Source organism: Wyeomyia smithii, chromosome 3, assembly GCF_029784165.1.
Source record: "Wyeomyia smithii strain HCP4-BCI-WySm-NY-G18 chromosome 3, ASM2978416v1, whole genome shotgun sequence".
Lineage (NCBI taxonomy): Eukaryota > Metazoa > Arthropoda > Insecta > Diptera > Culicidae > Wyeomyia > Wyeomyia smithii.
The window spans coordinates 65,740,727-65,761,329 of NC_073696.1; the positions used below are offsets into that span (position 1 = coordinate 65,740,727).

Genomic DNA, 20,603 nt, shown 5'->3' on the forward strand with positions numbered 1-20,603 from the left:
AAAATTTCCAGCTCGAAAAGTTCCTCGACTCGATTGGGAATCGAACCCGATATCACAACCGTGTGGGAGAGCAAGCCGACCGACATCGGTAACCACAGAGCCACGGGGACCATAAGGCAAACAACCCGAATTAAGTGTTTGTGACTAAGTTGTCAGAAAGCTCTATAGGACAAGAAAAACGTATGGCAATAAACATGTTCTATATTGTATATATTGTATATTGTTGTTATCTTTTTCGTTTGGCTCACAACATTCTCTCTGTCTATTTCTCCATCTAAGTTTTGCTTGTGCAAATAGACTTGTGCGATTTTTATACTGACAGTGGCAGCTTTTTAGTGGTTACAGCTTCCAGCTCGTATCAACTAGCTGGCATCTCTATCTTATTTGCTTTGCTTCATCGCAGCTAACATCGCAGCGGATCCACGATGTGTGGGCCCCACTGACACTGACAGACAGCATAACATAGCGTATGAAAAGTGGCGGCGATCTCGTTTACACATTGAGATGTCAGCCCTTGAAACATGGTGCGATTTCAGCTAACTGGTTCGTATGCATAAAAGAATATCGATACAAATATCGCGGTTTTTAGTATCGATACAGCTAAGCATCGGATTCTCGTGTATCGATCGAAAAAATTGAAATATCGTCTCAAAAGTATCGATATTTCCGATACCGATACAATATCGCCCATTGCTACTGTCAAATTGCATATACGATAATGTTATTAGAACGTTTGGTGTACTTTTGGTGTAGTCTAGCCGCAAAAAAAAAACCTATATTTTGTTGGATAATCTGAATTTCAAAATTCAAAAATTAAATGTTTAGGCAATAAAACATTGTTACTAGTTGAAAAAAACCTTAAAATGGATAAGAAAAATATGCTGAAATTGCTGGTCGGAACTGTCGTAACGTTACATATCAGCTTTTACTTTATCAAACCGTTAATCTTACCCACAACGGAGGAAAAAGAGATAAAAACCAACCGACCAACCTACTAGCCATCGAATGTGCGTAACTTGAACGCAATAACAGAAATTTAGATGATTCGCTTATCTACACTGTGATAGTTTTGTTCAAAACATAACATGTTAATAAATTTCGTAATATATTTGTGAAAAGCAATATCATCGACTGTTATTATTAAACAGCAATCCTCAATCCCGCACTTCTTGGGTGGGAGTTAAAAAAAGCGAAATCTCCTTTTTCAAACCCCCACCCAGTAAAACATCCATCCTGTTGAAAACGGTGTTCTTGCGGAATCGTGCAATAAGAAACATGGATTCCGACCACGGCAAATAACCGAAGCAGATTCCACATCCATTATCTCGGTGCTTTCACGATTTATGTTTCCATCGCAACGGCTGGGATCGGCTCCGTCGGTTCGTTTGGGGGTTGCGGTTGATCATCATCTGCTGGAGGTTGACCACCGCTAGAGGCTGCCTGACCGGAACCTCCGCCACCGCGACGCACTATGTTGGTTAGGTATTGACCATTTTCGTTCTCCCCAAGGATGTGGAAGTTTTCGTCCTTTCCAACGATAGCGATCGAAATATTCTGGGATGGATTTTTGTCAATTAGTAGTGCAAAAGAAACATACTTTAGAAAAGCATACCTTGTTATTGAGCTCCACTTCGTTTGGTAAGGTGTCCTGTAAAGCTTGAACACCGTGACGAATCAATTCTTCCTTGCTGCAGTCTGGAAACTGGTTTAAATGCTTTTCCAAATAGGTGCGAGCACTTTGCGACCGAGATCCGATGGACATGGCTTTGCAATCAAAGAAATTAGCACTGGGACAGGTTTGATAGATATGTGGTCCCTGGTCGTCGTAGCCGGCTACCAGCAATCCAACACCATACGGGCGCCGATCGTATCGTTGAGTGCAAACTTGCATTTTGTTGCCCACATTGGCAATCAGACGGCCTACCGGATAGTTATCATCATACGAATATTTGTAGTTAAGGCATTCTTGGCGCATATATCGGCTGAGAATTCTAGCATCCGCCGTAATTCCAGCTATAGATATGCCGAGATGGTCATCAATAGGAATAATTTTTTTCTGGTATGACGACAGTTCCGATGACGCGCGCTTGAGAGCAATCAATACCGCATAATCTTTGTTCTTCAAACCTACGGTGGCTGAGCCTAGCTTGACCGCTTCCATCGCATACTCGACCTGATGCAGCCGGCCCTGAGGGCTCCATACGGTCACGTCGCTATCGTATTGATTTCGAAACTGAAACGAGGTTAGATTATATGAGGCTTCGTTTTAGCACTTTTAGTTAAACAATGTTACTAACAAATAATAAACTATGAAACTGTGATCAAATCATGTTATTGGATGTAATTTAGTGAAATAATACGTAGAAATAAACGTTAAACTTACCATTTTCTACAAGTTGCAATATCACTGTCCGTCGCCGCTAACCAACAAATGCAGGAATGACAAGCAAAATAAAATATACTTAAGCACAGAAACAAACCACAAACATGTAACTGTCACATTTGTTTCATTTCGATATAAAATCGATATAAAGCAACAAAGCTGCCAGGATTAATAAAAATGCTGTCAATAAGTCGTATCTCATAGGAATTTTTATTCCGTGGCTTTTGAACATCATACTTTATCTAAATGTTTTCACTATTATTCGAAGTGTTAAAAATTATAAGGTAAATTACAAAAAAAGTGAAAATGGCAAATGCAGCGTTAAACGAGTTTTCACTGTCGCAGATTCAACAAAAGCGCCCGCAGTTGGGTTGTTTAGCTATTCACGGATTTCCGATTTTTATAGATCATCTGAAAGAGTGTAATTTTCTGAGTAAAACGTGATTTTTTAATACTTTATATCATTATCCTTCGATTTTTAAATGAAGAATAAAAATTGGCTCTAAATCGCTGCAATGACAATTGGTATATGGGCGAACTGCCAGATGATATAAAACACTGGTATAGCTAAACAACCCAATTGGCCCTGACCACTCTGTTGATATTGGTTTGGTTTTTACTTGCGAAAGTGAAGGAGGGAAATATTTTTGCTTTTGTTTTCACACACAAATTGACAATTGCATATTCGCGTAGGTGTGAACAGCCTTAAAAATCTCTTTTACTTGTGTCAGGGCCAATAACTTTTGATGTTTTTAAAGATAAAGCAAAAACATAACTTGGAAGCTAATTGGGTTGTTTAAAGATCTGCATTTTCTGAGTAAAACGTGATTTAAAAAAAATCTATCGTTGTCCTTCGCTTTTAAAATCAAGATTTAAAACTGCTCGAAATCTACTCGAAATCGCTACAATGACATTTCGCCCATATACCAACTGTCATTGTAGCGATTTGGAGCGAATTTTATTTCTTCATTTAAAAATCGAAGGATAATGATATAAAGTTTTAAAAAATCACATTTTGCTCAGAAAATTACACTCTTTCAGATGATATATAAAAATCGGGATTCCGTGAATAGCTAAACAACCCAATTTATTAAAGTTCTAGTTTTGTAGAAGCATGCTTGAAAACATTGAATGTGATGTTATTTCTGCCATAAACGCATGTAACATTTGAACACATGTTAAATATTTGAAAATCATCAGCTATGGTTTTGGGTACAGAAATGGAGAGTAACGAACGCTAGTTAGATGATTTCACAGGAACATTGTCCATTTACTGTTTTCAATTTTGTTGATTTAAGCCTGTATTACACTCTTTGACCAAGTATCAAATATTTGGCACTTTTTGACAGATAAAAATTTGGTCAAAGATAATTGTTTGTCACTCTCCAATTTTAACATGGGGCAAACAACAACCATGATGTCAAATGAATTTGACCATTATGTCAGAAGGTCAAATATTTGACCATTAGACAAAGAGTGTACTACAGGCTTTATAGCTTGTTAAGCTGTTATTGGGCGGGTTTCGGTAGCACTTAAGTTTAATCAGTTGCTGTATAACCAAATTGTTTGTTGTGTATCCCGTATTTTTTCAGGTAATTAAATTTATCTATTAGTTTTCATAATGCTCTTTCTCAAATTACATAGGGCAGCTTTCAAAATTCATAAAACATAGTAGAGTAATTTTCATAAACGTGCCTTCTAGATGAACATTTCAAAAGGTCCTATCTGCTTTCATCGTTTTTCCGGAGCGGCACTTTTTGACAGATAAAAATTTGGTCAAATATAATTGTTTGTCACTCTCCTATTTTAACATGGGGCAAACACGGGCAAACAACTACCATGATGTCAAATAAATTTGACCATTATGTCAGAAGGTCAAATATTTGACCATTAGACAAAGAGTGTACTACAGGCTTAAAGGCTGTATAACACTCCTTGACCAACCGTCAAATATTTGTCACCTTTAAAGCCTGTAGTACACTCTTTGGTCAAGCGTCAAATATTTGTCACTTTTTGACAGATAAAAATTTGGTCAAAGATAATTATTTGTCACTCTCCAATTTTAACATGGGGCAAACACGGGCAAACAACAACCATGATGTCAAATAAATTTGACCATTATGTCAGAAGGTCAAATATTTGACCATTAGACAAAGAGTGTACTACAGGCTTAAAACATAGATGAAATTTTGGTCAAAGATAATTATTTGTCACTCTCCAATTTTAACATGGGGCAAACACGGGCATACAACAACCATGATGTCAAATAAATTTGACCATTATGTCAGAAGGTCAAATATTTGACCATTAGACAAAGAGTGTACTACGGGCTTTAAAGGCTGTATAACACTCCTTGACCAACCGTCAAATATTTGTCACCTTTAAAACACAGATAAAATTTTGGTCAAAGATAATTATTTGTCACTCTCCAATTTTGAGATGTGGCAAACACGGGCAAACAATAATCATGATGTCAAATGAATTTGGCCATTATGTCAAAAGGTCAAATATTTGACCATTGGTCAAAGAGTGTAATACAGGCTTAAATAATACCGACTACACATGTGCACAATATGTGGAAAAAAGGTCTAAGTAGTAAAAGTAAATAAACTAGACTTTTGATTCATAAACTTCTACTAAACCGGGTTTTAGTTGAATTTTTTTTACTTCCGTTGATATAAATATTCAGCTGATTTTCACGTGTAGTCTCGGTAGCCTCGTGAATATTAATTATGGTCGAAATTTGAACAAAAATAACTCGAAACGAAATGTGCAATTTCACCCTTGATTTCCAATTTCAGTTCGCCAGACTTGTATTGCAGTGACTTTATTATTGACACGTGATTAATGCAAAAATTTTAAAGTGTTTTCCAGTTTCCAGTTCAATCAATTTAATCTCTCAGTGAACATGCAAAGTAGATTTTGTAATTCTTCAATCTGCGTTGTAGAAGACCTCCAGTGCCGCCTGTGCCTGTCCTCGGAGGAGGATTTGCAACCACTATTTCCTCCTGGAGCAAACTGCGTTCTAAACGATCTGCTTAGCCGTATATATGATTGCTTGAACGTTCATGTAAGCCACATAAAGTATCTTCTTAATATCGTCTATAACTGCTGTTTTACAGGTATCCTTTCTAGAAGATTTTTGCTCGGTCATTTGCAAAAAATGTCGAGAAGAAGTGAATGCTTTTTATAACTTCAAAAAACAGTGCCAAACAAACGATGATTATCTTCGCCGTAAACGGCATAAGGATGGAGCCGAGTTTGAAAGAATGCAACCGGAGGACTTTCGTAACCTGAAAGCGGTCCACAACAGCAATATGGATCAAAAAATCATTGTCCAAGAACCGGACGATAACACTTTACTGAATCAAACAAAAGAAATGTTTCTTCCGACTAATTCTAAAACTTCGAAAACGTTAGCCGCAAATCAAAAATATTCTAGTAAACAAATACAAACCTTTAATGAAAGTTCTAGTGATACATTTTACGGATGTTCGGTAAGATTTTTCGTGACTACCATTTTCTTATTCTATGTTGTGTATGTTTTTAGCTTGACAGTCATAGACGATCACCAAGAATTTTTATTAACAACTCTATAAAGGAAGCATTTGAGCTCCAGTCACCTCCGCCGGCTTCAGATTCATTGAATGAAGTCCAGGAGTGTGGCTTATCCCTTGAAGTGTTAGATGTCAAGCTCGATTTAGAAGAACTTGACGAAGGAGCGAATGTATCGAAATCTTCACTTCAGAAAAAAGATGTGAAACCTGCATTGTTTTACGACGGCTTTCAATACGGAAGACCGAAGAAAAAAGAAAATGGATCCACACTTTGGTCATGTTGTCAGTTGTCATGTCCGGCCAGGCTGGTAAAGAGTACGGATGAAAAGATAACACTAAGCAAGGAATTGCATCAGCACCGGCCCCAAGTAGAGCGCGATGGGACCATCTACAACATTACCCAAAAAAGACATGTTCGTTACACCCTGGCTAGACTAAGTAAACATCAAAGTTTCATCTACAATGATAGTTATCGATACTATTTAAAACAAAACTTGCCTAAAAACCAAAGCTTGTGGATTTGCCAACGTTATGGCTGCAAGGCTAGCGTGAGAGTTTCGAAGAATTTTCAGCGAATAGCTTGTACTTCCAGACATAACCATCCAGAAGATAAAATAGTGTTTAGGAACGATGAGAAAAAACGCTTTAGTAAGGTAACTGTGGGTATGGTGTAATTTCTGTTTCACTATGTTACATTTGGATTTCTTTTATTTAGGCAAAACATAACGGTGCAACTGAAAAATACCATTGAACTTTCTCTTCTTCTGATAAATCCTTTGAATTTAATATGAATTTCATCCTTTCTCTGCAGACGTTTTAGTGACTCGAATCTACACGTCGCAGAAATGATTATTTTATGATAGTTATGTTATGATTTATTGTTGAATTCTAAATACGAAAAAAAACATTTGTTTATGAAATCAATTGTTCATTAATAGCTTTTAAATATAAAAAATAATAGTGACAAATTATATTGTAAATTGCAAAAATTTTCTTTGCTTATTGTTGTTTGGGTGAAAACATCATAACATGTATCAAAAAATGCGATCTATTAAAACGATATGTCATTAAAGTTTTCAAATACTCATGATTATGATATGTTCGTAATTTTGTTGATAATTTAAAGCTATCCTTTTGTATCAATCCATATATGTATATATCTATTCCTTATTTGTAACCGCGCACATTGCGCTAATGCAATCGCAATGTTCATCCATCCCAATCGAGGTTCAACAGTCATTTCTCATCCACCAACCAGAATCGGTTACTCAACAGCGCAGCTTGGCTCTCAGTCTGGACAGTTTTGCCTTTCAATCATCAACGCTAGCGTATTGGGGAGCCTTTTGCAGATATCCCTCGTGCGAAATACCGCCAGAAACCTCAGTCAACACCTCGAGGAAAATAAAAACGTCTAGAAACCCCTTAAGCTAACAAACAGTGATGATTGGCCGCGTAAACCTGCACTAAAGTGTCTAAGAGACGCGTACCTGAAACCCATGTTTTTGCGTTGTTTATTATTTTTGGTTTGCTATTTAATTTAGCCGGAAACATGTGGCATGTTGTTTGCGAAGCTAAATGGCAGCAGCCTAAATTGAATCAACACTCGATTTCTGGTAGGATGTCAGAGACAATAATAAAAAAGTGAATGTAATTAATTGCTTCTTTTTATAACCATTTCAGCAGTGCCTTACCTGTGGGCCCCTGCAGCATCTTGGGCAGATAGTTTGATGCAGGATTGCCGAGGGCATTTGATGTTGGTAAGCTATAAAAAAACGAGTGTACCACTGATCAGTTGCCAATTTCGAAAGGTGAATAGCCATCGCCAAGGCTGAAAAGTATGTTTCATAACGAAAGGCTGAATGCACAAAAGGCTGAACCACAAAAGGCTGAATGAACGAAAGGCTGAAACATGAAAGGCTGAAACTTTTGTAACTTGAATCATAATCGTTGAAAAATTCGGAGACATGGATAACAAACCTTTATAAAGTGACAGGGTTCAATGTTTGAGTATTAATTGGTTTGTGCAATGGAAAATTAATTTTCGGCAACATTTGAATCTATACACACCTGACTCTTGTACACGTTTCCTAGATGATTCAGGGCGAGACGGCCGAAGGCCGCGAGTATGCGCTGGCGACCCGCCGTCGGAAGCGCCGGCCACTGCGGGGGGGCAGCCTCCCGCAGAAATCACCTCTGTATAGGTTCGTTCGTTTTCCTAGGTCTACTGACTCGTAGGGGTGATCCCCTAGTTTAGTCCGAACGAGCGATAGCGAGTAAGGACAGCATACATCTCGGACAATCGAGTCGCGAGTTTATTTTTTAGAAATGAACTTTGTGAATTTCAGCCTTATGATTCTCAGCTTTTCTTGATTCAGCCTTTCGTGTTTTCAGCCTTTCGTGTTTTCAGCCTTATGTAGTTTTCAGCCTTTCGTGATTTCAGCCTTTCGAATTTCAGCCTTTCGTGTTTCAGCCTTTTGAGTTTCAGCCTTTCGTAGTAGACCCGGGCATATCCAATATGTAGGGCACTAGGTATAGTTGATGCGGGAAAGAGGGAACCGTATTGCACTCGAACACTTTAAAGTAGTTCGGCAAAAGGCAAACGTGTGTCTGATGAATGTGACTGTGATGAATGTAAACTAAAACATGTTGATGGCTCAAGTTTACATGGTTCGATAACTTCAACGACGACCGCGGCGAGAAAATACCACGTTCGTTGATAGAGTGGCTGCGGATGGGCGTTATGCTCAATTGAAGGGACTATAAATATTAATTGGTAAATGGTGCCTCAACTTGGTTACCTAGCCGCAAAACCCTTCGGGAGTTACAAGTGTGTGCCTTGAAGGGCTTGGGGCGCTTTTCAAAGTAATTGTGAATGCAACCATTTAGGCTACTGGCGCTCACAGCTGTCGCATTATAAAACCATTCTTTTTAACGAATTTATGCTGATCGAGGTTATTTAATGTCTTACAAACAGATAGCTGAAGGCAATGACATTTTACTCATTTGTTTTTCTATAGAGCCACTTTGTCTCAATTAAGTTGCGACATTTATTTAGCATGAGTTGTTTGAAAACTGTCATTAATTAAATTTAATAATGTTTCAATTTATTATTAGTTTTTCGGATAGCTGGGGATGCATTATATGATTTGCGGTGAATAAAATTTGTAAAACCACAATTTGTAGCAGCTCTATACAAACTAAGCTGTTTCTTAGATCATGGACATTTGTTATTATGATAATTATGTAATGCCTCTAATTCCAACTTCATTGATCGTAAAACAGAATTAGTGATTGTTTTGGTCCAGACAGCTAACGTTATCAAATTATCGAAGAAAATTTACTCACTAACATTTTCAGGTACTCGAAAACAGATTATATGCGCTCCTCGCGGGACTATTTTGTGCTTCGGGAAACTGGTTGAGTAGAAGATTAGGCTTGGCCGATTATGAGAAGTTTATGCCCGGTTGGCACGAGTTGCATGTTTTTCAGCGCCAATTTTATGCACGATTGCGAGATAGCAAGGAGTCATGTGTCTATTTGCTTTGCCAAACTGGATATTACGAATGAACAAATCTTACGTCACACGTTGATGCTAGGAAAAACATTCAAAGGCTGGAAACTGGAACTAGCAGCAGTGTGTATCAGATCTATCAAACATTGAACCAAACTTAAAAATAATAATCAGTGATGAAATTGGACCAATAACAAGGAACTCGACAAGGTAAACAAGTTTTTTGCCCAAGGCAGAGTTCAGTCATATAGCTTATAGTGGATTTATGTTTTATCCTGGTTCGCGCAAAAAACGGCATGCGGAAACATATGTATTTTTATCACTTTTTACACAACATTCAGGTGAATCATAAGTATTTTACCCTAATATAAACCCGTTTACGGGAAAATAAAATCAAATGTTATCAGTCTTATAACTAGAATGATGATTTTCTAAGTCATAATAAGGTCAAGCTGCAGAAGGCAGATTTTCGACCAGGGATAAATCATACCATATATCAGTGGGTAAGAAATGAAATCAAATTTTTTTATACAGTGCGTCTTGAACTGTCCTACAGATCAGACGTTTTTTCGGTTGCTTGTGGACTGGTCTTTGACTGCCTATAGCTTCAAAGTTTGTGTTTTGTCAGTGTGTCTTTTAAAGACTACATGAAAGTTATTTCCCATCAGTCTTTCTCAAGACTACCTACTTTTAAATTCAACATTTGTTTTAACTTTTTTCGTATCACCTGAAATGGCTGGACGGAAAAAGAAACCTCGCATCGCTGCGGGGAGGAAAAGAGAGGCATCTCTTTCTGACACATCGAGTGTCTGTAGTGACAATCCTTTTGATATTTTGCCTGAGCAAGAAGCTGGTGAAATGGAAGTTACCAATAATGAAACTATACAAAATATAAAATCTTTAAGAAAGGAGAAAGTTCCACCTATTGTGGTAACTATTTCTTCTGAATTTAATATATTCAAAAAGGAACTTTCAACGTTTGTTTCTGACGTTAAAGTTACCTATCAAATTGGCCGTAGAGGTGAATGCCGCTTATTAGCCGACTCAGTAAAGGGTCGTGATCGTCTTGTTCAGTATTTAACTGACAAGATGTACAAATTTTTTACATATGACACCAAGAACGCCAAGCCGTTCAAGGTTGTCTTGAAAGGTCTCACCAACGATCAAACCGTTGATGAGATCAAACTTACTTTAACAGAATTACTTGGCATAGCCCCTACCCAAGTAATTCTAATGAAACAAAAATCACGAGGCGAAAACAGTCAGAGAACTGGAATTTCCCTTGTTAATTATTTAATTCATTTTAACCGCAATGAGGTTAACAACTTAAAATTTTTTGAAAAAGCACATGCATTGTATAATGTGCGTGTAAAGTGGGAAATTTATAGGAAGTATGGCGGAGGTGAAAAGCATATCACCCAATGCCGTAATTGCCAACGTTATGGCCATGGTTCCAAATTCTGTAACATGGACCAAAAATGTCTTAATTGTGGAGACTCTTCTCACAAAAAGGACACATGTCCTGTGAAAGAGAGTAAAAATTTTCGCTGTGCGAATTGTAACGGCAACCATATGTCAAATTTTTATCAATGCCCAGTCCGTTTAGCAATTGTTAAGGCAAGGCAAGGTAAACCAAATTCAATTTCTCAATTAAAACCAACTTCAAAACAAAATTCTCCAAGCGTACCAGTGACGCATAGTTTACCTACTCCTTTGCATACCCGTTTAACTTATGCACAGGTTACAGGTAGTTCGAACATTATACCGCCTAGTGTTGGTAGTTCGAAAATGACCGTTAATATGGGTAAGCAAAACACGCTAGAAAATAATTGTACACCTATTACTCCAGCTAATATTGCTGCTGAAAATATTTTTTCTAATGTCAACTGCCTGGGACCTATTACGGCAGGTAAACTTTCTTTTTTGCAACAGGCAATGTTCGATCTTATGAACGCCATGTTGCAGGCAAAATCAATGTTTGAAGCCATTCAAATAGGCACAAATTTTACTATTAAAATTGTTTCTAATTTAAAATTTAGCAATGATTTCAAATAAAACAATTAAAATATTAAATTGGAATGCTCGCTCATTGAAGGCCAATGAGAATGAGCTTTTTAATTTTTTAACAGTAAATAATGTGCATATTGCAATTATTACTGAAACATTTTTGAAACCTAACATAAAATTAAAATATGATCCCAATTACGTGGTTCATAGATATGATAGGATTCAGGGTTCCGGCGGTGGAGTTGCAATTGTTATTCATCGCCGAATCAAACATCGTGCTCTTCCCCATCTTGAGACGAAAGTTATTGAAACTTTGGGAATTGAAGTTCAAACTGAACTTGGGATTTTATTTATTGCCGCAGCATATTTACCATTTCAATGCACACGCGAGCTCAAAAATTATTTTAAAGGTGATTTACAAAAACTCACCAGAAATCGTTCGAAATTTTTCATAATAGGCGATTTTAACGCTAAACATCGTTCATGGAATAATTCTCAAAGTAATTCCAATGGAAAAATTTTATTCAATGATTGTTCTTCAGGATACTATTCTATTTTGTCTCCGAATAGTCCAACATGCTTTTCTTCTGTAAGAAACCCTTCAACAATTGATTTGGTGCTAACAGATCAAAGTCATGTATGTAGTGATTTGATCACACATGCTGACTTTGATTCTGACCATCTTCCAATAACTTTTTCTTTATCACATGAATCAGTTTTAAACCCTATGAGCTCTGTTTTTAATTATAACAAGGCTAATTGGGAAAGATACAAAACTCATATTGAGAGAAATTTCAATAATGAGCTTGATTTGCAAAACGAAGTGAATATTGATTCCGCTTCGGAAGCATTAAAATGTGCAATTGTTGATGCCAGGAATTATTCTGTTCCAAAGGCTCAAGTGAAATTTGATTCATCAATAATTGACGAAAATCTTCAACTTCTAATTCGTTTGAAAAATGTCCGCAGACGTCAATATCAACGTTCTCGTGACCCTGTTTTTAAAACTATTTACAAAGATTTACAGAAAGAGATTAAACATAGATTTACTCTTCTGAGAAATCAAAATTTTTAGACTAAAGTTGAAAAATTTAAACCATATTCAAAACCATTTTGGAAGCTGTCGAAGATTCTTAAGAAACCTTCAAAGCCTATTCCAGTTTTAAAAGATGGTGAACGTTTTCTTGTATCCAATGAACAAAAGGCTCAAAGACTTGCTCAGCAGTTTGAGAGTGTTCATAACTCAAATTTGAATTTTGTGAGTCCAATTGAAAATGAAGTCACACGTCAATTTGATTTAATTTCTTCCCAGAATTTTTTACCTGCAGAAATAATTGAAACTAACTTGAATGAGATTAAATCAATTATTAAAAATTTCAAAAATATGAAAGCACCTGGTGACGATGGAATCTTTAATATACTAATCAAACATCTCCCTGAGAGCACAATGGAATTTTTAGTGAAAATTTTCAATTGCTGCTTCAAAATTGCATATTTTCCCAAATTATGGAAAAATGCAAAAATTACTCCCATTTTAAAACCGGATAAGAACCCAGCTGAAGTTTCAAGTTATCGACCAATCAGTTTGCTTTCTTCAATAAGTAAACTGTTTGAGAGAATTATTCTTAACAGAATGATGTCACACATCAATGAAAATTCAATTTTTGCAAATGAACAGTTTGGATTTCGCCATGGGCATTCCACAACTCATCAATTGCTCAGAGTTACTAATATGATACGAGCTAACAAATCTGAAGGTTATTCCACTGGAGCTGCTCTTTTAGACATAGAAAAAGCATTCGACAGTGTTTGGCATAAAGGTTTGATTGCGAAATTGCAAGCTTTTAATTTTCCAATTTTCCTAATCAAAATTTTAAAAAATTATCTTACTGATCGAACTCTGCAGGTTGTCTATCAGAATTCAAAATCTGATAGATTTTCTGTCAGAGCAGGTGTACCTCAAGGTTCAGTCTTGGGTCCAGTCCTGTACAACATATTCACTTCAGATCTTCCTGATTTGCCTCCAGGATGCACAAAGTCATTGTTCTGCGATGACACAAGCATTTCCGTAAAAGGAAAAAGCCTTCGTGTCATATGCAGTCGATTGCAGAAAAGTTAAGATATTTTTTCTTCCTACTTGCAAAAGTGGAAAATCTCTCCCAATGCTTCTAAAACTCAAATGATAATTTTTCCTCATAAGCCTAGGGCTTCTTTCCTCAAGCCAAACAATAATCACGTTGTCAAGATGAATGGGGTTATTTTAAGGTGGTCCGACAAGGTTAAGTACTTGGGACTAATTTATGATAAAAAACTTATTTTCAAAGAGCACATTGAGAGTATACAAGCCAAGTGCATCAAATATACGAGATGTTTATATCCTCTTATTAACAGGAATTCTAAACTTTGTTTAAAGAACAAACTTTTGATTTACAAACAAATTTTTAGACCAGCAATGCTTTATGCTGTACCGATCTGGTCAAGTTGCTGTTCAACAAGGAAGAAAACGCTCCAAAGGATTCAGAATAAAATTCTGAAAATGATTTTGAAGCGTCCTCCTTGGTTTGGTACACTCGAATTACATAGACTTACTGGTGTTGAACCATTAGAAGCTATGTCAAATAAAATTATTAACAATTTTCGACAAAAATCGTTGCAATCCTCAATTGCTACGATAAGCTCTCTTTATAGCCAATAAGTTAGCAATTAAGTTAGTTGTAAGTTTACTTCCCTTTTTCTGACAAGTAGGTTTAAATCCCTACGAATGATAAGTCCTAATTGCGAAAGCAAACAAATCCTAACAATTAAAATTACAAATTTCTAACAGTGTTGAGAAGTCACCATTTGTGATTGGACACACATACTCATTATTTACTAATATTTATCATAAATACTTAAGCTACTAACAAATCCCCCCTTAAAAAAAAAAAAAAAAAAAAAATTATAAATCAGCTAGCATACTATAAACTAACCAATTCTGCGAAGTCTGGTTTATCAAAAAACTCCAATGTACTGAAGAAAGAAATAATTTTTGATTGAAACAGAAAGTCATACCTACGTAACAATTGCTTGTCCGCTATTACTCCAAAATTTTATACAGCACGAAACTAGTTAGCAAAATACAATCGAAACGAATCGGCCAAGTGAACCAGTTTCCACGGCGATGTTACCCCCATTTGGCAGCTAGTTACACGCTGACAGGCGTCATCAACATACTAATCGATCCTTAACGGGTGCATTGTCTCATGCGCGGTATTTGTTTCAATTTCCCTGCACATAACAAACGGCGCCGGTTGCTACTGGTCCTCACTCACAGCCGGTGGAAGCCTTACTGCGACCGACTGACAACTGTTTACGTTTTGTTCGATGGTTATTCATAGCAGAAACGCCACCCCTCATGGATGGAAACCAAGGTATGATTTAACAACGGCGGTGCACGCTGATGAATGAATCGGTAAACCACAACCGCGTGGTCGTCAGTAGAAAAAAAAGCTTGCTGTAGTAATTTTATCGGCATCTTCCGTTTTGGGAATCTTTCTGCCATGCGTGTCCGCTGCGTACTTGTGTGCAACGTTCATACGTTGGTGTTCACTTTTAGTTGTGGTTACAAAGGCGTCAGCCTCTACCGGTGGCGTTGTAAAGGCACACTCCGTGTAGAATCACTTGGTAACGTGCATTCTGTCCCCCTCACTAATCTAATGTCATCAACGCCACCGATCCACTCTGTTTACTATGACGATGATTGTTCGTAACACAAAACCGATACCCTGCTGCTTATTAGCCTAGGCGTCGCTAATCGGTGTATTTTTCTCTCCCGCTGCAACTCGGGATCCAGTTGCGTGTAGTGGATTACACCGAACATACAGGGGTAGACTGATGAAAAAGGCGCAAGTGTCTCTATTCAAATTATATCACGCAAGTAGTGGGTTATGATATTTTCTTCAATTTGGACTCCTTCAATAGCGCAGCACCTGGGAGACTCCGCTGCATGTGAAGCCCCTTCATTACGCTGAACTGAACAGTATGCCTGAGACGCATTCGGTCTTGATTAAGTTGCGCAACTGCATCAATTTCAAGTGGATAACAAAATCCTTTGCATCGATTGACACTCTATTTGTGCTACCGTTGTATAGGGCTGGGTATTATATTCCGCCAAGTGACCGTGACACGCCTTATGTGAGCGACCCACATAGTTGTATTGTAGGTAATCAGAACAACTAGAATTGATCAACCTAATCATTTTTTGATCCAGTCGCTTCATCTGAGTAGCTTGCTTGGTCGCTCGGTCAGAGATTAGATATATTTGACAGTATGCTATTAATATGCCTAAAGCATCTATACATGATCCTCGGTTGCGGTCAGTCAAAGTCATACACGGGGTGAAATTGGTATTTGAATACCAACTGACGAATGAGGGGAGTGAGCTTTTCGATATGCTAACATGCTATTAAACATCGATCGACTTGAAGGCGAGTGTGAAGGATGACAAAATGATATGGTTTGTAAATTTAGTAGCAAGAGTTGAATAGTATACGACGCCTTTAGGGGCACACATGTGTCATATGACACAAATGAATGATAGGTGAAAATTTGAATCGATTTAATACGCATCATGACCAGTGAGCAATTTTAAACTTAAATCCGTTTGATACATTCGATAGTATCCCTAGGCTTTTTGTACGATGCGTGTCGTGAATATGAAAAGTTAGGGGCCATCCACATTCCACGTGGACTGATTTTTAACTATTTTGACCCCCCTCCCCCTCCGTGGACAACTGCCCATATAAATTCTGAAAAAAATGTATGGACCGTGGACATTACCCAAACCCCAATGGTCATGAAATCGAATCTCAGTAGTTTCAGACTTGTGTTCTGTATCAGAAAGTTTATCTCAGGCCAAAAAATTAAGACTCTTCCAGGCAATTATAATTACCGACATTCGGTAAAGGAATGCTGTAGAGTTGGGAGCGTAGAGGGGAAAAAGTTTAAAAAACGCATAGAGTTCTCTATTTGATTTTGTATTGTTGTGATGCATTAGTGTTAGTGTGATAATTTTTTTTTTTGTTAGATGTAAGAATTTTTTGTTAGCTGTAAGAATCTTGAACAAAAAAATAAATAAACAGGGATGAATTTTACGCACACTATCTTAGATTGCAATGGTGCTAATGTTCGTGAGATCCTGCTTGGAGAGCTCTATAGGCTTTTAAACCTAAATCCAATTGATAGTATCCCTTAGTGCTGGGACTTTTAACCGGATATATTCGTGGTCCGGTTATCCGAATCTCGGATCACGAATGTGCAAACGAATACTATTCAGATGTCCGGATATCCGGATACGGATAATCGAATAGACGGATATCCGGATATACTATTTGGATATCCGGATTTTTTTTTCTGTCTTCTAGGCCCGTTCGAATGAAATGTAACGCGAAAAATGGCTTTTTTCACAATACCCCATCCCCTCGTAAGTAATTATTTACATAATTTTCATTAAACTATGTTCGGATACAATATCTGGATATCCGGATATCAGACTATCCGAAAATCCGGATATCCTGTCGGATAATATCCGGATATCCGGTTGATCCGGATTGTGGATATTTGTCGGATATCCGAGGTCGGATATCCGGACATTTTAATCCGGATAGTCCCAGCACTAGTATCCCTAGGCTCTTTGTACGATGCGTGTCGCGAATATAAAAAGTGTTAGGGGCCATCCACATTCCACTTCGTGAACAACTACCCATGTAAATTCTAAAAAAAATGTATGAACCGGTGATATTACACACACGTGTTCGTAACTTGGTTGGTGTGGGTTATTATAATAGTTATTAAAAAGGATTTAAGGTGAAACGGGATTGTGGTCTTTTCCTATACAATTTTGAGGTTAGAGTTTTTTCTACTTTTGTAGTTTGAGCGTAGAAAAATCGGCTTCCACTAAATAAACAGCACTCATATTGCTACTCCAGGCATGCAACAGTTGTGAAAACAATTAATAAAAGTTTCATGTACGTAGTCTTCATAAATCAAGAGAAAATTGGATTGCAAAATTCGAGTTGATCGTGACCACGTCCCGTTTCACCCTAAATAAAGGATTTTATTTCCTGTATGCCTGAAGGGCACTGGGTTCTGAAATGCCACTGCGACATTCATGCTGATTGTCTATTAAAATCAAGGATAAATGTAAGCCTGATTGATTACCAGGTAGGGGAACTGCTCCATTATTCATCTCAGCCCGTATATTCATCTCATTCAACATGTAAACACAATTGAAAACAGGAAAAAACGCATATTTTCTTCTTAAACTAATCTGCTAATCCATGGAATGGATTCTTCTTAGTTCACTTTAAATTCCTCATAAAGTATAATCGTGCTTTCAACGTGATTCACCACGATGATTCTTGGTGATTTCAAGTACCACATGCTAATGCACCATGCTACAATTTCCGTTAGCATTGATGATGCCTGCTTGCTCCGATAAGCAAACAATTGAACGCAATCTAACGTTCATTTAGATTCATATTTTTCTATCACTGGCGATAATATCTCAAAACTTCTCGCGATAATGTTGAATGCAAGTGAACTTGGATACAATAAATATTATCGTGTTTGAATCATTCAGTCTCCTTCTTTGGTATTCGGAACTCTTAGAAGCGAAAAACAATCAGCAGCGTTTCTATGGAAAACTTGTACGCGAGTGGAAAAAGTTGAACGATAACTGATGAATCAAAGAACACATTTGCATGAAATATTGCTAGTGAGTGAACTTTTCCATGCTTGGGCATCAGCAATCGAAAACTCATTTAACTCAATCACCTACCTCAGAAAACAAAATCCGCGCATCGTTCTATACGGCTACAACGGGACTCGTTCTGCAGCCAACCAAAGTTTTTTTCATCACTAGGGGACACACGGTACTCCCACAGACCGTTATTATAAAAAAAATGCACCAAAGAATCTGAGTACACCATTCAATTCGTTATGACGTCCAGAATCTCTGGTCAAAATTTCAAAATCATCGTACGGTACATTTTTGAGTAATGCCCTTTTGAAGGTCGTAAAGTACAAAAAAGTGATATTAAAACGACGAAATACTCAATGTAAAGCACGTTTTTCAGCCACAATTATATGAAACAACTTCCGAAATAGTTTCTACACACTCCAAGTATTATATTTCAAGACATTTACAATTGGTGGAAAGATTTATTTGTAAATCCCACAGTGCACAGTGGTCTAAATTCGAAAAATCGTGATCGTTCTAGATTTGGCTATGAAAAATTGATTTTATGTACTCAATGTCTTCAGCAAAATTGTTATAATAATAATGATAATAAAATGTTATTTTTCAACATTTATTCATAAAATTTATTTTATCAAAGAATTTCTTTTTTTGTTCGTCTCGGTGTTATTTATTTTTTGCCACCCCCTTTGCTAAGTTTGATAACCTTGGACATAAAAAGAATTCGAAATGTTCACCTCAAATTTCCTAAAACAAGCTTGAATTAGCAGAAATATATGAGATGAATTTCTGTAATTCCTAAATTTCAACTGTATGTATTTTCATCTGTTTTCACTGCGTTGAAGAAAATCAAGAGTTGCCAAATCAGTTTTTGTTAATATGAAAAAATCATACTGAAAATGTTGAATTATTCCGACAAAATTGACATAAATCTACGGCACTGTAGTGGTTACCTAGGTTACCAATTTTTCGCGTAAACAACTGCAGCGGATATCTAGGTAACCTTCTACGACGGGCTGCGGCTACGTTCATTCATGATAATGTGATTCATTCATGATTAACAGTGAGATGAGTATAGGGGCATTGTGAGATGAATAATTGAGCAGTGATTCATGTTTTGAGATGGATATGGAAGCGTTGTGTAAAATGGTTTGTTTTACAAAATTCAGCATAAATTTAGCTAATTTTACTAAATATATGATGCTAAACGATTCCATAAGAGTACGTAAGCATATTTAGCTTATTTGTTCAATGATTTCGTGAAAATTTGACGTTTAATCCGTGCATTCTTCGTGTATATCGGCTTAATGAGATGAATAATGGAGCAGTTCCCCTATATATAGAGATCGTGGTTTCGAAGTTTAGTAAAATCGAGAATTTTGGATTGTAAGTGATTGGGTTCTTAGACTCTCACATCTTTAACTGTTCTTAAGTCTTTGTTGTTTGTCACAAATATACACCAGGATTGTTATGAGAGCCTGTTCGCTTGTTAAGCAATTTTAGTTAGCTTACGAGGTTCGTAAACGCAAAAGGAGCTCGTAGCCTCAAGGTTACAGAGACTGCTTTGACAAGCGAATAGTCATGAATTAGAATCTCAGTAGGATCAGACTTGCTCTGTGTATCAGAAGGTTGATTCTCAGGCTCTACCGAAAAAGGTAAGACTCCTCCAGGCTATTATATTTACCGAAGACTATGAGCGTAGAGGGAAAAGTTTTGACCCGTCATTTACTATGGTGACAAACTGTACTGTCCTTTCCATCGCAGACGTTAGTGAGTGTAAAATGCAAAAAGTGATCTCACTGTTGGTTGTTAAACTAAGGTCTTTTTACGCGGAGGATGCGTTCCAAATTTGTATCAGACCGCTTAAAAATAGACTTTTTTGAGTTGAAAATATAACGAAGAAAACCGTCCTAAAATGTTTGAACCTTGTCTGACTGACTATGGTGAAGGCAATCTAAAGGTCAAAATGCAATATTTTTGATATGATGATTTTTTTTTTGGAAACTGATGGAGCCGCTTTTTTGATGCGGAATCCAAAATTTGACTTGCATCTGAAAATTCACAATTTTTACGGGGATTTGAGAATTAACGCGTGTTACATGTGGATTTTCCAGAAAAATTGGTTTTTACATTTCGTTTTTGATATTTTTTCAGAGTTTAGGATAAGATTTTTTATTGTGCTGCGGTCTAAATGTTGGTTTTTGTAACTGCATCAGCTGGTTTTATTATCAAGTTTATTAGAGTTTTATAGATTGCCCACATTAAACCGTAGGTAATGATAATTGCTGTAATAAACCCATTGAAAGAATTAATGCACTAGATTGGTACCTTTAAGGCCGTTCCTAAACCATGTGCTCATAATTTGACCAATTAATAATTATGAAAAAATGAGTTCTTTAATTACACTAG

At 36.9% G+C, this 20,603-nt stretch overlaps 3 protein-coding genes and 1 long non-coding RNA gene across 5 annotated transcripts in view; 2 read left to right on the forward strand and 2 right to left on the reverse strand.

Annotated features, from left to right (window-relative positions):
- LOC129727437 (NADH dehydrogenase [ubiquinone] 1 alpha subcomplex subunit 13) overlaps nucleotides 1-20,603 on the forward strand; it is a 510,282-nt gene that overhangs the window by 214,781 nt on the left and 274,898 nt on the right. The gene's annotated exons all lie outside the window — the stretch shown is intronic.
- Nucleotides 1,089-2,515, reverse strand: LOC129727433 (proteasome subunit alpha type-1-like). Its single transcript, XM_055685267.1, has 3 exons — nucleotides 2,384-2,515; nucleotides 1,613-2,233; nucleotides 1,089-1,554 (listed from the first exon to the last, which is right to left on the reverse strand). The coding sequence occupies exons 1-3, from the start codon at nucleotides 2,384-2,386 to the stop codon at nucleotides 1,342-1,344; spliced, it is 837 nt and encodes a 278-aa protein (XP_055541242.1). The 5' UTR covers nucleotides 2,387-2,515; the 3' UTR covers nucleotides 1,089-1,341.
- Nucleotides 5,183-6,922, forward strand: LOC129727427 (uncharacterized). The gene is made up of 4 exons (XM_055685261.1): nucleotides 5,183-5,453; nucleotides 5,506-5,880; nucleotides 5,934-6,593; nucleotides 6,656-6,922. The coding sequence occupies exons 1-4, from the start codon at nucleotides 5,292-5,294 to the stop codon at nucleotides 6,689-6,691; spliced, it is 1,233 nt and encodes a 410-aa protein (XP_055541236.1). The 5' UTR covers nucleotides 5,183-5,291; the 3' UTR covers nucleotides 6,692-6,922.
- Nucleotides 6,459-14,768, reverse strand: LOC129727439 (uncharacterized). Its single transcript, XR_008728525.1, has 3 exons — nucleotides 14,510-14,768; nucleotides 7,632-7,702; nucleotides 6,459-7,550 (listed from the first exon to the last, which is right to left on the reverse strand). It is a non-coding gene; the product is annotated as an uncharacterized LOC129727439 (long non-coding RNA).

Excerpts from the sequence above, each read along its gene's own strand:
- LOC129727433 (XM_055685267.1), bottom strand. Across the intron at positions 1,555-1,612 it reads AAGTGGAGCTCAATAACAAG|AATATTTCGATCGCTATCGT; the intron begins GTATGCTTTTCT and ends AATCCATCCCAG.
- LOC129727427 (XM_055685261.1), top strand. The coding sequence starts at position 5,292 with ATGCAAAGTAGATTTTGTAATTCTTCAATCTGCGTTGTAGAAGACCTC. Across the intron at positions 5,454-5,505 it reads ATGATTGCTTGAACGTTCAT|GTATCCTTTCTAGAAGATTT; the intron begins GTAAGCCACATA and ends GCTGTTTTACAG. Across the intron at positions 5,881-5,933 it reads ATACATTTTACGGATGTTCG|CTTGACAGTCATAGACGATC; the intron begins GTAAGATTTTTC and ends GTATGTTTTTAG.